The sequence below is a fragment of the Podarcis gaigeae genome, assembly GCF_964106915.1.
Source record: "Podarcis gaigeae genome assembly, chromosome: 4".
NCBI lineage: Eukaryota > Metazoa > Chordata > Lepidosauria > Squamata > Lacertidae > Podarcis > Podarcis gaigeae.
The window spans coordinates 53,843,892-53,857,274 of NC_139677.1; the positions used below are offsets into that span (position 1 = coordinate 53,843,892).

The 13,383-nt window shown below is 39.6% G+C and overlaps 1 protein-coding gene across 3 annotated transcripts in view; it reads right to left on the minus strand.

The window, feature by feature from the left end:
* The window catches only part of DYRK1A (dual specificity tyrosine phosphorylation regulated kinase 1A), a 111,363-nt gene that overhangs the window by 5,988 nt on the left and 91,992 nt on the right, over positions 1-13,383 (minus strand). For all 3 annotated transcript variants that reach the window (XM_083734761.1, XM_083734760.1, XM_083734762.1), the window contains 7 exons: positions 12,527-12,726; positions 5,084-5,176; positions 4,496-4,684; positions 3,863-4,010; positions 2,118-2,404; positions 1,244-1,390; positions 471-611 (listed from right to left, as the gene is read on the minus strand). In XM_083734761.1, coding sequence (XP_083590887.1) covers positions 471-611; positions 1,244-1,390; positions 2,118-2,404; positions 3,863-4,010; positions 4,496-4,684; positions 5,084-5,176; positions 12,527-12,726 — 1,205 coding nt within the window. The remainder of the gene's footprint in view (positions 1-470; positions 612-1,243; positions 1,391-2,117; positions 2,405-3,862; positions 4,011-4,495; positions 4,685-5,083; positions 5,177-12,526; positions 12,727-13,383) is intronic.

Sequence of the window (13,383 nt, forward strand, 5' to 3'; positions counted from 1 at the left end):
ATTGGGTCAGACTTGCTCTCTCCAGGTTTCTTGTCCTGGCATTTTTATTCTATAAAGTTGAGCCTCAAATTTGAGTGTGTGGCCCTATATCATGTTTGTGTTTCTTTCCCTTACATTCAGCTTCTTTTATTCCTGAATGGTGTGAGTTTTGAGGAAGTTTTTCTCCTGAGTGTTGTGAGATTTCCTCCATTTTTTTTCCTTTGGCGTTTCCCTCACAATCTTAGCCAGTTGGTCTGGTGGATGCAATGGCCCCTACCCCTGGGGAGGAGGTAGAAGGCTGTTTAGGACCTGCCTGCCATCTCCAGAAGAAGGCATCGCCCCATCAGAGGAATGTCCACCATCTTGGTCCATGAACAGAAATATATGGTAAGACAAATTTCCATTGTCTCTTCCTTAGAAATTGTTATCTTTAAATCAATGGGAGCTATAAACAAATTAGTATAAGACTGAGATTCAAATTAGCAACTTACCCTTTTTCCATCTTTGGTCTTCTTTAAGTTCCAAGTTCCATCTGGCAACTTCTCAAAGAACTTTCTTGCTTTTGGTGCTTGGTCAAGAATGTGAGCGGGTGCAATACCTAAAACTTCCACTATTTTATTCATCTGATCCACCTGTTTAGGAAGCAGAAGAAACCAGTTAGGAAAGGGGGGAAATCTATGATGGTAAAATACTAAGCAACACCACGTAACATCAGTGCATGTGGAGGTTAGCTCAAACCCTGCATTCTAGACTGCATTCCAAGACACCAAATAAGGATTAATTCACACAATCATTTATACTGTCTGTTCCAGATAACATTAAGCCTTTGCTTTAAAGGTAAAGGTACCCCTGCCCGTACGGGCCAGTCGTGTCCGACTCTAGGGTTGTGCGCCCATCTCACTTAAGAGGCTGGGGGCCAGCGCTGTCCGAAGACACTTCCGGGTCACGTGGCCAGCGTGACAAAGCTGCTCTGGCGAGCCAGCACCAGCGCAGCACACGGAAACGCCGTTTGCCTTCCCGCTATAAAGCGGTACCTATTTATCTACTTGCACTTAGGGGTGCTTTCGAACTGCTAGGTGGGCAGGAGCTGGGACCGAAAGACGGGAGCTCACCCCGCCACGGGGATTCGAACCGCCGACCATGCGATCGGCAAGCCCTAGGCGCTGAGGTTTTACCCACAGCGCCACCCGCGTCCCCAAGCCTTTGCTTTACACAACATTAAAAAGTTCCATAAGATTATCCCCACCTTTTTGGAATTACATACCTCATTTGCACCACTGAAGAGGGGTTCTCCAGTGTGCATTTCTACTAAGATACAACCAAGGGACCACATGTCAATTGCAAGATCATAAGGCATTCCCAATAGCACCTCTGGTGATCGATAAAAGCGACTCTGGATATACTGGTATATCTGTATTGTAAAAACAATGTTATTAGATAAGCTTAAGTCCATTCTTAGTTTAGATATTAAATTATTTACAGCCAAGCATTGTTATCTGAAGTACAAGATACGGGGGAAACAATAAAAACTATTTGCAAGAAAGCTTGGCAGTTATTTAAAAACTACAGAGAAATCTCAAGGTGACCAATGTGATAGGTATTAAGAGTAAACATTACAAAATATTTTGTTTTAGTAAACACTGTAAGATCATTTTGCTATTACACTCAAAAACTGAAAATCCTATTTTATGTTAAAATTACAACTTTAGAAAAGGTAGTTCTGATCAACTTTTCAAAAACCAAATACTTCATATATTAAACTGCTGCAGCTTCCCTTTCTTCCCTGCAAAAAATCGAAGTACTTTGACATGTGTACCACACATTCAAGATTTATTGAATGCCATGTTAACTCATCAACTAATCTTTTTACAAAAGCAAAGTATTTACATACTGGTCATGATAAAAGCAGTGAACATTTTAAATTCTTTGCTTGGGGGGGGATGCAGAAGTTCTGGCACTCCTTTTTTACCTGCTGAAGAACTTATTTAAATCCTTTCCCCATACAGATTATGGATCTAAAATCTGTTTTGTTTATACAGATTTTTACAAACAAAACAGATTCATTGAAATATCCTGAAATTTATACTGCTTTTCAAGCTGCCCTGCATCAAATGTTAACACACTTTATAAATACTCACCCTCTGCCCAAGTTGGCAAGAACTGCCAAAATCAACTATCTTGATAGCGCTTCGTTTGGGGTTACAGAGCAAGATATTCTCGGGTTTTAGGTCACAGTGAATGATGCTAAGTTCAGGAGTTGCAAGAAAAAGCAGTGCAGTGCACATCTGTTGTGCAAACTTTCGTGTCAAGTTCAGTGAAACCCCTCTGAAGTTCGTATTCCGCAACAGGTCATAAAGATTGTAGGAGAGCATTTCAAAAACTAGACAAAGATGGTTTCGGAACATAAAATGACGCTTCAAATGCACTAAAAGAAGAAAACAATGTAATTACAAATGTATTCTCATAAGTAAAAATCATGAATATAAAATTGTCTGTTGCTAAGGTAATCTATTTCCATAAATTTTCATGCTTTAAAGCTTTATTTGAGCATCCTACATTATGTATGTTGAGATAGATACATATTATTCAGTGATCTAAATGATAACAGTATTGATGACAAGTCAACAGAGCACAAAATTTCCTAAAGTGTCCACAAACATCTGCCCCAACCTGTTTTACATTTCCCTATTATGGAAGATTTACCAATTTGGCCAAAGGATCATGCTTCACACCTGCTGATAAATTAAAAATACTTGCATCAATGTGATCTAAGGAAAGTGTTAGAAACCCACTTTTCACAAGGAGGTATTTGTTATAAGTGAAGACAGGAGGTGATTATTTGGGGAGGGTGGGATCAGTAACTGACAAGTTCAACAAATACACTGGAAAGAGGGTGGTTTGTTGTTGTTTTAAAAAAGAATAAACCGACTGGAAGTTCCCCAGACCATTAGTTCTACCCTAAAAACCCAAATTTTACTACTGGAAAGGAGGTGGTCTGACCCAACAGCTCACTCATAAATATTGTGTTTAATGAGCCACCATTAGCAACTGGTCTACAGAACTGAGGTGGTCATTTAGGACATAAGTTGCTGAGAAAGCTCTATGCAAAAGGTGATTTGAAATTGTTTCCAGATACAAAGCAACATTGTCCCTTTTGGATTTGACTAGTGAGGAGTTTTAACTGCCAGCCAGATGAGTTAGCAAAGTAGCAATGTAAATGTGTCTGAATTTGGGCAAAGTCAAGCTTTGGCCACTAATATCAAGCTGCTGCCAAATATAATTACTATTAGAACAACCTAAAATGAGCAATCAACACATATGAACAGTTGTTTAAATAGCTACAGATTATATAGCACACTTGGAGCAATAATGCGGAACGATTTGGCAACAACTTTGGATACCTTTTGCAATCTGTTTGCAATTAATTGAGGTGATGCTCTGAACAAGACAACTGCAGTCATCTGAAATGTGTATCTTTGAATGGATTTCTCTTACTATAGGTAATTAGAACTATTCAGAACTTATAGATCAACCATCCCCATCCTTAACACCCTCCACATGTTTTGGACTGTGTTGATGGGGATAGGTGTCAGTCAGTAGTCCAAAACATCTGGAGGGTACCACAACAGGGAAGGATGTTATAGATTGGGCCTTCCAAGTGAGGAAACCACACATCTGGACAATGATAAAGAGGGAAGAAAGCAAGAGACCAAGAAATTACAAGAAAGATTAAGTAAGAGATCTTCATAAAGTTTGTTTCCCAAACATTAGGTACAAAGTGCATATTGGCAAAGATGAACTGATTTCTTCCTATTGAAAAATTTGACTGAACTACTTAAAAAAATAGTGATAAAGATGCAGATATAAAGTTCTCAAATAATACCTATATAATATTTCATTTCCGTGTCATGTTTGTTCATAAGCTCAAGAAGTCGCACTTCAATCTGGGCTTGATTTAGGAAAGCCTTCTTGTTCTTTATAATTTTAATAGCCACAAACTCTTGTTCCACACGGTCATATGCCTTTACAACCTGTAAAATAAAAATACGTATCATCTCACATATATATATATAGTAAGATCTCTAACACAAAAATCATTATCTATATAAAATATTTCTTCAAAGCAATAGAATCTCTCAAGATGCAGTTTGAACAAAGAACCAATGATCCCTCACAGCTTTACTTTGGACAGGGCCTATCAAATGCTGAGTCAACCTGATAAAACTAATAATGGGTAGGATTCACCTAATGACCCCGATCGGTGTAAGCCGTGTGCAAGGACTTCTGCTTGCACAACAGAGCTTTCCCCCGTCATGCAGGGAAAGGAGAGATGGGATCATTCCATCTGGGAAGCATAAATGCTTGTGCAGACAGAGCATTCATCAAAGTGCAGTGCTGAATCCCACCCATATTTTTCCCATTGGTAGCCTGGATTATATATAAATGGTGAAGCAGCTTGTACACACAGTGGCTACAACTTGCCATATCCGAATAATGAGGTACTTAGGTTGCTTACCTGTCCAAATGAACCTTTGCCTATTAAAGAGTCAATTTCATAGCGATCCATCCACTTTTCCCCATTTTTCACAATGTAGTCATAGTTATCATCATCATATCCATCGTTGTAAACCTTTCGCTCCTTTTTGTGACTCGAATCATCACCTTGGCCCTGTTGGTGTCGCCGTTTCTTTTTTGCATAGTAAACCTGAAGTTACAAAACATAATTACAGGAACCAATCACCAGACAATGTTTTGTTGTTTTAAAACACTACTGTGTTTTCCAAAAAAACCCCCTCAATTCAGGGAAATTGTATTAATGAAGTACAACTTATGCCTTCTAGTGGCCCCATGCCAATCACTCTGAAAGCAAAACAAGGCCACCGAAATGACTACTGGAAAGAAAAGATTACCTTTTGCTGGTAATCTTTAATGCCAACAGGAACCCACCACCTTATTAGAGTAGGACTATACAACCCAATTAGCTTCTTAGTATCAGGAAATGCATCATGTACAGAAAACACAAAACCTGTTAAGATACTACTTATAATAAACAAAACCATTTGTGTGCAAATAAAAGGCAGCTGGGTGAATTATGAAAATTTACCTCATTAATATGTTTGTAAGTTTTGATCAAATCCACAGATAGTTTTCTCAGAGGAGCAGTTGCTGGATCACGGAAGGTTTGGGGCATCCGCCTCTGTAAAATGGCAATATCAAATATTACCTTAAACAAATTGGAATAGACTAACACAGTATCTAAAATGAATGAATGGATTACCTTATTCTATCCTCCTCAAAAGAAGAGTACAGTGGTACCTCGGGTTACAAACGCTTCTGGTTACAAACTCCGCTAACCTGGAAGTAGTACCTCGGGTTAAGAACTTTGCCCCAGGATGAGAACGGAAATCGCGCAGTGGCAGGAGGCCCCAATAGTGAAAGCTCACCTCAGGTTAAGAACAGTTTCGGGTTAAGAACAGACCTCCGGAAAGAATTAAGTTCGTAACCCGAGGTACGACTGTAGCTTTTAAAAAAATCCAAAATCTGTACACTATTACAGTGTAAATACTAGTATCACATTTCATTCAAAGATGAAATCACCACAATTAGATAGCTGGATCACTCCCAATAGGATTTGAAGGGGTTTTAAAGGCTATATTAATAATAGTGGCTGCAATCACACACCACACTACTAAACCACGTTTTAGTACAAGGTATAGCCACAGCGGTCCTTTGGTTTGACATTCTCCCATCAGCCGCATGCCTGGGAGGAGGAGTTCGGGAGCTTTGGCTTTTACTTTCTGAGAACTGTGGTTTGTTGTGTTGTCTGGTTTTGTAAGCTGTGGGCAACACGATCAATCCAACTTCAAATTGTGGTTTTTGAAATTGTCATGTTGAAACTGTTTCAAAAAGGAGAGAGGGGCATGCAAAGGTTTGGAAAAGGCTAAACCTTGGTCAGTATGTTTTGTTTTTCACATGTTACTTAAATTAGAAGACACGGTTTGTTCTTTATTAAAGGCTGTGTAGCACACACAACTAAGATGTCCTGAAAATATTAGCCAGTTTATCCATTCAGGAGATCCAAAGGTAAACCATTTCCTGGGTTGCACCACTTCAGATGGGAGAAAGCATTCTGAATACTCCGACCACCCAACAATTTAAACAAAAAATCTGACATTAAGACATTAAAAATCTGACATTAAGACAGTGTGCCATGGCCCCCTGGGGTGCTTTGAAAGATGGTCAAGGGTGCCTCAGGCAACACTGGCCCCTGTCCCTCTTTCTGTCCTCCCTTTTCTGATGCCTTCTCACGTCTCTGCCTCCCAAAGGCTTGCACAGCTGTTTGTTGCAGCAGCCCTGTCTACAGCTCCTTAGGCAAATGCTGCCTCTGGGGCTGGCTAGGGGGTGTAGGTTGCCAGGAGCTGCCTCAGAGTAAGCAAGCAAGTAGGTGGTGGAACCCAGCCAGCCCTTGCTGTTGGTAATGGACAGACAAGTGGGAGGCCGGGCAGGCAGGCAGGCACTACACTGGCCTTTCCTATGCTTGCTGTGTGTGAGGCCTGCCTAGGAGCCGAGAAGCATTTTCGCCATGCTGGCCTGGCAACGCCCAGTGCTGCCACTGCTACCTCCCAAGGTAAGGTACTGGCCTCACGTTTACCTTTGGCCAGTCTCCGTTGGGCCACTAAGGCTGGGGGCATCCTCTTCCGAGGCCCCTGGAGGGCAGTATGACAAAGCACCTCTCTTTGGGCAGGGGGCACAGCTCAGAGACTAGGGGTGACAGCAGTGACTGCCCAGTCCCAAGGAGAGAGGAGAGGAGGCTGAGGGAACCCTCCACAAGGGAGGGTGTTCGAAAAAGTGTGAGAAGCTGCCAGCTCTGCAAGCTAGCGGTGGCATAACTAGGCTCCTGAGCCCCACGGGGTGCCACAGAAAAAATCAACTACATTGAGGGAGCCGTGGGCTCCAAAAGGTAGTAGACCTCTGCACTAAGAGAATAAGGTTCGATTTTCCTGACATTTTTGTCCCTGCGGTTTTTCTTTGTGCAATGTGGTGATGATAGGGTGGGGGCGGGGTGCATTCAAACATTTAATGTTCAGAAATGTTGCGTTGAAACAATACCACAAGTATTATTATTATTATTATTATTATTATTATTAAAAAAATTCTCCAATATACTTCTTAACCAATTAAGCACATCACATTTTGGATCTTGCAGCAAACATATAACTCTTTCTTTACTAGACAGACTGACAGACTTCAACATGAGGTTGATCCGGTTTTTTCCTCTCTAATGATGACTTGATAACTCAGGTTATCAAGAACTACATTGTATCACTTCCCAAGCTTCTATTTTAGTTATGCCTATCTAACTTCACTGAGGACCTGGCTTGGATGTTAATAACTACCCACTACACTATTACCTTACCCAAAAAAGGTAAAAATATTGCTTGGGTCCTCTTACTGACTTTTCACTGGATTTTCTAGTCTGAGTTTAACAACTGAATTTAACTATTTTACTTGAAACGTAAAGAGACTTTGTGAAGTCATATTGCAGAGCATATATATTTCTGTATTCTGGTATTTTGAAAAATTGGGTTTGTTTTTTCCTTTGAAGGTTTGTGAACATGGATTGACCAGGTATCTGAAGGAGTGTTGAGCCATTCCAAAAAGATGTAAATGGATACCCATCACAAACAGAATACGAAATAGCAGTTGTCATCTGCCCTGGCTATTCATGTTATCACTCGTCCCAAATATATCAGACATATGCACCTGTCCACATATCTTGCATAAATGCAAGATTTTTCAATATACTGAATTCAAAATGCTTTGGAATTTCAGAGGTTCATTTTTTTTCCAGCTCACATTTTAAGAGTTCTATATTTATAGATGCTGATATAAACTGACGTGAGATAGGCAGAAAGACAGATAGATAAATGAAAAAAACTGGTTGCTGTCCACCTTTTTCTGTATCCCAGCCACTTATTGAGCTGTTGTAATGCTATGGGATATTCACAAGTGTTAAAGCTACTTAGGATAAAAGAAGTGGAAATAAAGTTTTGGACATAGAACACAGGCAAACAGGAAAGTGAAAACCTTCTGGCGGGAAAGTGAAAACTTAATTTGATTGAGTAAAATTAGAGGCAAATGGCTGTGGCAGAAACAAGGGATATTGGGTTGAGAGATTTTGTTATTTTAAGTGAATCTTCCCAAGTTTTTAAATCCCCTATAACAGCAAAATAAATATAATTGCTAGCAGTAGCTGTGAACCTTATCTATGTGTTACAATTCTCTCTGGCCAGCAGATGGAGCCTAAAGTCTGTAAAACAAGTTGTCAAATGGTTTTAACATATTCCTTGTGAGTGATAACAGTTTTCCAACAAGAAATGAAAAAGGGAGAAATTTTCATAGTCTAGCTTACTAAGACACCTTAAAACCAAATGACTCCTGAAGAATCATCCTACAAGCTTTTCAGTTGTAATCATATTTGCAGCATCCACATAGGACTGGAATATAAGAGGAGTGCAACTCCTTTAAAAACAAAAGGCAACAATGCTGACAGAACTGTGATTGATGGTCTAGTGGATGTTGGACAACTAGATAATACAAAGATTGAAAGGATTATTGAAAGAAGATGGGGAGACTGAAGAGTTCAATGCATTCATTGTGTATTAACAGCAAAAAATACTGGTCAGAAGATATCCATGCTTGAAGTGATGTGTTTTTGGGTTTTTTAGCACTGTAGAAGACAAATCAAAGTGATGAAAGGTGAAGTTCCAGAGAAAATGAACTGAACATTAACAGGCCAGCAGATCCAGATGGTATATTGATTTCCTTACACAAATCTGCAATTTGTCACTAGAATTGGCTTCTGTACTGGAAGTTTGACTACCCATTAATGTAACAACAGTGTTGTTGTTTTTAAGGGAGGGGTACTGGAGGGGAGCCAGGAAATTGCAGGCCACTTAGTCTGTATTAGTTGGGAATATTAGGCACTATAGTCTCATACCCGGTGCTGCTCAGGAATTCTAATAAGCCAAAAAAATCAGTGCAGTTTTGAAAGGTTCAGTCCAAGATATTGATTCAAAATGGTGTTTAATTGTATCCAAACACAATTAAGAACCTGGTCCTTGATCTCAGGAACCATCATGCAAAAGATGGTTGTGGTATCTTAAGAGGTGTCAAAATGCACAGCAAACAGGCCCACTTTCCAAAATATATAATGAATACAGAAGAACTAGCCACATTGAAGAAGAATCATGACTTTTTATGTGAAGGGAAGTTGTGCATCACCAAACGTTTCACATTATTTAAGAGAACTAATGTGTGGATGTAGCTGACATTCTACATATGGATTTCAAAAAAGTTTTTGACAAAGTTCACAACCAACATCTCCTGCACAATCTTAGCAATTAGTGACGGTTATAAAACAGGAGCAGAACATAGAAGTAAACCTAGTTTTTACAATAGGAAGGTAAACAATAGGGATAGGTTCTATTTAATTTATTCAAAAATGACATGAAATTGGGGTAAGAAGTTGGCTAAACTTTTGATGACTTCAAATTACAGGTGGTGACCATTTTAAGTGCATCCAATTGATGTGTGATTGCCAGCATACAGGTCCTTATTGACTCAGAAGTGGGTGGGGCTCCACCAACATGGGGGGGGGGGAGGGAGGGAACAGAAGCCCCGTGTGAAATGGTCATCACCAGTATTCAGAATAGCAGAAGCTCAAGAAGACAGTGAAGAGCAAACCAAAATAACTTTTCTAAATAGCAAATTAGGTTTGGTGCAAGGATGCACTTGGGAACAAAACATCCTAAAATCACATATGCAATGGTGGGGGCCTGAAATGATAGTGAATACCTAGGAAAGAGATCTTACAGACACTGCAAGCAGCTCAAGGAAAATGTCATCTCAGTGAGAAGCAACAATATAAAAGGCAAACTTACTGCTGGGAGTTATTAGGGAAGAGACTAAAGTAAAAAGAAAACTAAAATAATGCCCTTGTGGAAATATACAGTCTGGCCTCACCTGAAATACTATGTAATTTGGACAATCCCATCCCAAAGAGATAAGCATTGAGTTGGATTTGGTGCAGAAAAGGTCAACAAAATTATTAAAGGGTAGAAGGATAAAGAAAAGTGTTTGGAGTAATTTAACTTAGAAAAAAGACAATTGAGGAAGGGCATGATGTAGAACAAGATGGAAATTCTTCTCCCTTTCTAATACAACTAAAATTCTGGGACACCAACAAAACTGATCAGCAATTTTTACGGCTGCAGCTGTATGAAGCAATTGCCATGTGCCAAGAAAGCTTTAAAATGAGACTGAACAGATCCACAGAGAACATGTTTGTCAATGGGTTAGACATGACAGCCAAAAGAAACTTCCAGTTTCAGAGATTGTGTTCCTGAGACAACCTGTCGGGGGGTGGAAGGAAACAGTTGAAGGTTAATGCCTTCCTGTGTGCTTGCAGCCACAGGAAGTGTCTAGATGGACACTTGGTCTGAATTAGGAGGACTTTCAATGGGGTTTTAAGTAAACTGTATGCTATAGATAAGATTAATTTAAATCCCAAGGCAAGGAATTTAGAATTTTATAATGAAGATTTAAAACAGGAGACAAGTGACTAAAAGAATATAAAGAAAAGCCCCACTAAATCAGATTGAGATTTTAGCTAGTCTACAATCTCATTCCAACAGAGGCCAGCCAAATGTTCTAGGAAAACTATGAACAGGATGTGAAGGCCTCAAGAATGAAGAATATAGAAATGATAATAGATAGAAATACTGGGTGAGATCCAACACTGTATGAATAGATGTCTAGTAGCACAATGGGTTTTCTTGGTCTCCCCTTCTATTTCCACCCCTCCCCACAAACCTCAAATATTCTCCAGAGGGTTGGGAAAACCTGCATAGCAGATCTAGGGATGGGTGGATTGGAGGAAAGAAAGTACAAATTCTGTTTCACTACTGAAGTTCCTCTTGCACAAGTGGGAAGACATAACTGCATCTCATTCACTGAGACTATATTTTGGAAATCTTATGCAGCAATGATGTCTAACAAATTATTACCATTTGAAGAGAATTTGTTTCTGAAGTAGTATCTTCAGAACTATGTATTTTAGGCTTGATTTTAAACAGTTAAACAATAAAATGTTAACTAGCATGGAATTAGGATGCATCCTAAATGCACTCTTACCAGTAGAGGCCAGTGGTAGGCTATAAGACTGCACGATTTACTAGTTGGTGGACTTTGTTCCTGGTTCCTTTGCTTGAATACACCAATTATCAAATATTTTAAACTGCTTAATTCCATACCGTAAATGGGTTGAAAGTATCTTCTACTTTCAACTATCATCTAGGTGATGAAGAAAGTGTAATTTGCAGTTGTAGATAGGCTAGTTTAACAAACACTTGGCTTTGGGTACCCAAATGAAGCCTGAAGATGTAAGAACACCTTGTGGAATGGAGAGGTGGAACCACAAAGGAATAGGCAAGGTAAATTTTGGGGTAGACTTTTCTTGAGTTGATGAAGTAGCTCCTCAGGAAAAATATCATGACATATTTTAGAGACTACACTACACTTTTAAAGAACACCATGCTACTACTATAATCACAGTGGATTACAGATTGTGGGGGAAAGAATCTGGTATTAGTTACATAGAAAATCAGTGAATGCAAAGTCAGGACTGGAGTTTCCATCCCATGTAAAAATAAATAAATCTAATTATTGTAATTCCTGAATACAGAATGCGATATATATATTCAGTGCTTTTTTTCTTAAAAAAATATGTTTGGGGGTACTCTAATTTTCCTACTCACATTGAAATACTGCCCCTCAATGAGGCCAAACTTAGGCTCACAAAATGTTTAGGGGTATGCATATCCCTGCTTCCCCCCAGAAAAAAGCACCGCATATATTGCTTACTATTAGCATCTTTCTCCCCCTTGATCCATCCCTATCTATATTATGGGTCTATCTATATAAGTTATAGATTATTATAATTATCTCTCTATTGCACATACATGTGGCTTGTCTAAGGCCACTCAGGTTTAGTACAAATGTAGTATTTGCTACATGACCATGGTTAAGAAATCAAGAGAGAGATGGAATCTTCCTTCCCCGCTCGCATACCTCCACCCTCCAAACCCCACAATCCTTCCTGGAGTATGACTTGCTACAACCAGTCTAAGCCACGAGTTATTGTCAGCAACACGTTACATGATTAAAGCTAACCCAGCTCTTTGCCTTAACCAAGAACTAAACAAAGTTCCAAGCACAATTACCAAAAATAGTTAAGCTATCAGCAACATTATGCATACTTTTAGTGAGTTAATGGCTGAGGTGAGATATGAAAAAAGGCATTTCCCCGCTCATATTTTTATACTAGAATCATGTGTTACCATCAAATGCCCAGCTCCCACTCTGCAGTGAAGAAGCGGAGTCAGGTGGGAGTGACATGAACTATTAGCGGGAGGGTCTGGAACTCCAGACTGATGTGCATGAGCACTATCTCAGCTTAAATATTTATTTCCTAAATGTCGCATACCTGGTTGGTGAGAGGCTGTTGAATCTGGTCAGCATATGATAAGGCAGAAACTTGTTGGTCATTTAAGTTTTGCTGCCGACGATCGCTGTACTGCTGATGCGAATGGGACATCTGTCCAGCCATCTGAAGGCCAGCAGCATGGAATGAAAATGACGGTGCAAGCCGAACAGATGAAGGTTTGCATGCTGAAGTCTCTCCTCCTAGAAAGGACAGCACAAGAATTTAGTATAGCTTTCTTAATTCCATTGAGCTTTACCTTCATGTCAAACATACAAAAAGGGGGAGGCATTTTTCAGTATGCATTAGTTTTCATTTAGGGTTTTTTAAAACACACACACACTCCTGGATGTGGGTGAGTCAAAAAGTTTCTCATTTCTAAAAACTGTTGATGAACCTTGTTGAGGAAATTGCCTATGTCTGTATAATATTTATTTTCTTGTTTGCATGCATGTGTGTGCATTGACTGGTTTTATTATATGGATACAGATATATAATTTACAGATACACCTTTCTGCTTACTAGATTTTACATCAACATTTCCTTTCTTCAGCCTCTTCAATAACCAATATGGCCAGTCCAACCAGCGGTGCAGAGTCTACATGTGGGGAGTTTCCATGGGGCTCAATAGGGGCCCATTTTCCCTTCCTACCTTGGTCATGTTCAAAAGCTTGTGGGCGATAACAAGGAAAGGAAGACCTGGGGTATCTTGCACCTCCACCCTGGCTCCTGTCGTTACCATTAGTTACCAGCCCTTGTTGCCTGAAAGTTAGTGTACTTTGCCAGTGCCCTTTTATATATAAAAACTCTGAAATAAAAACTGTTTGTTTGTTATATGTGGTTGACTTCTAATAAGCATT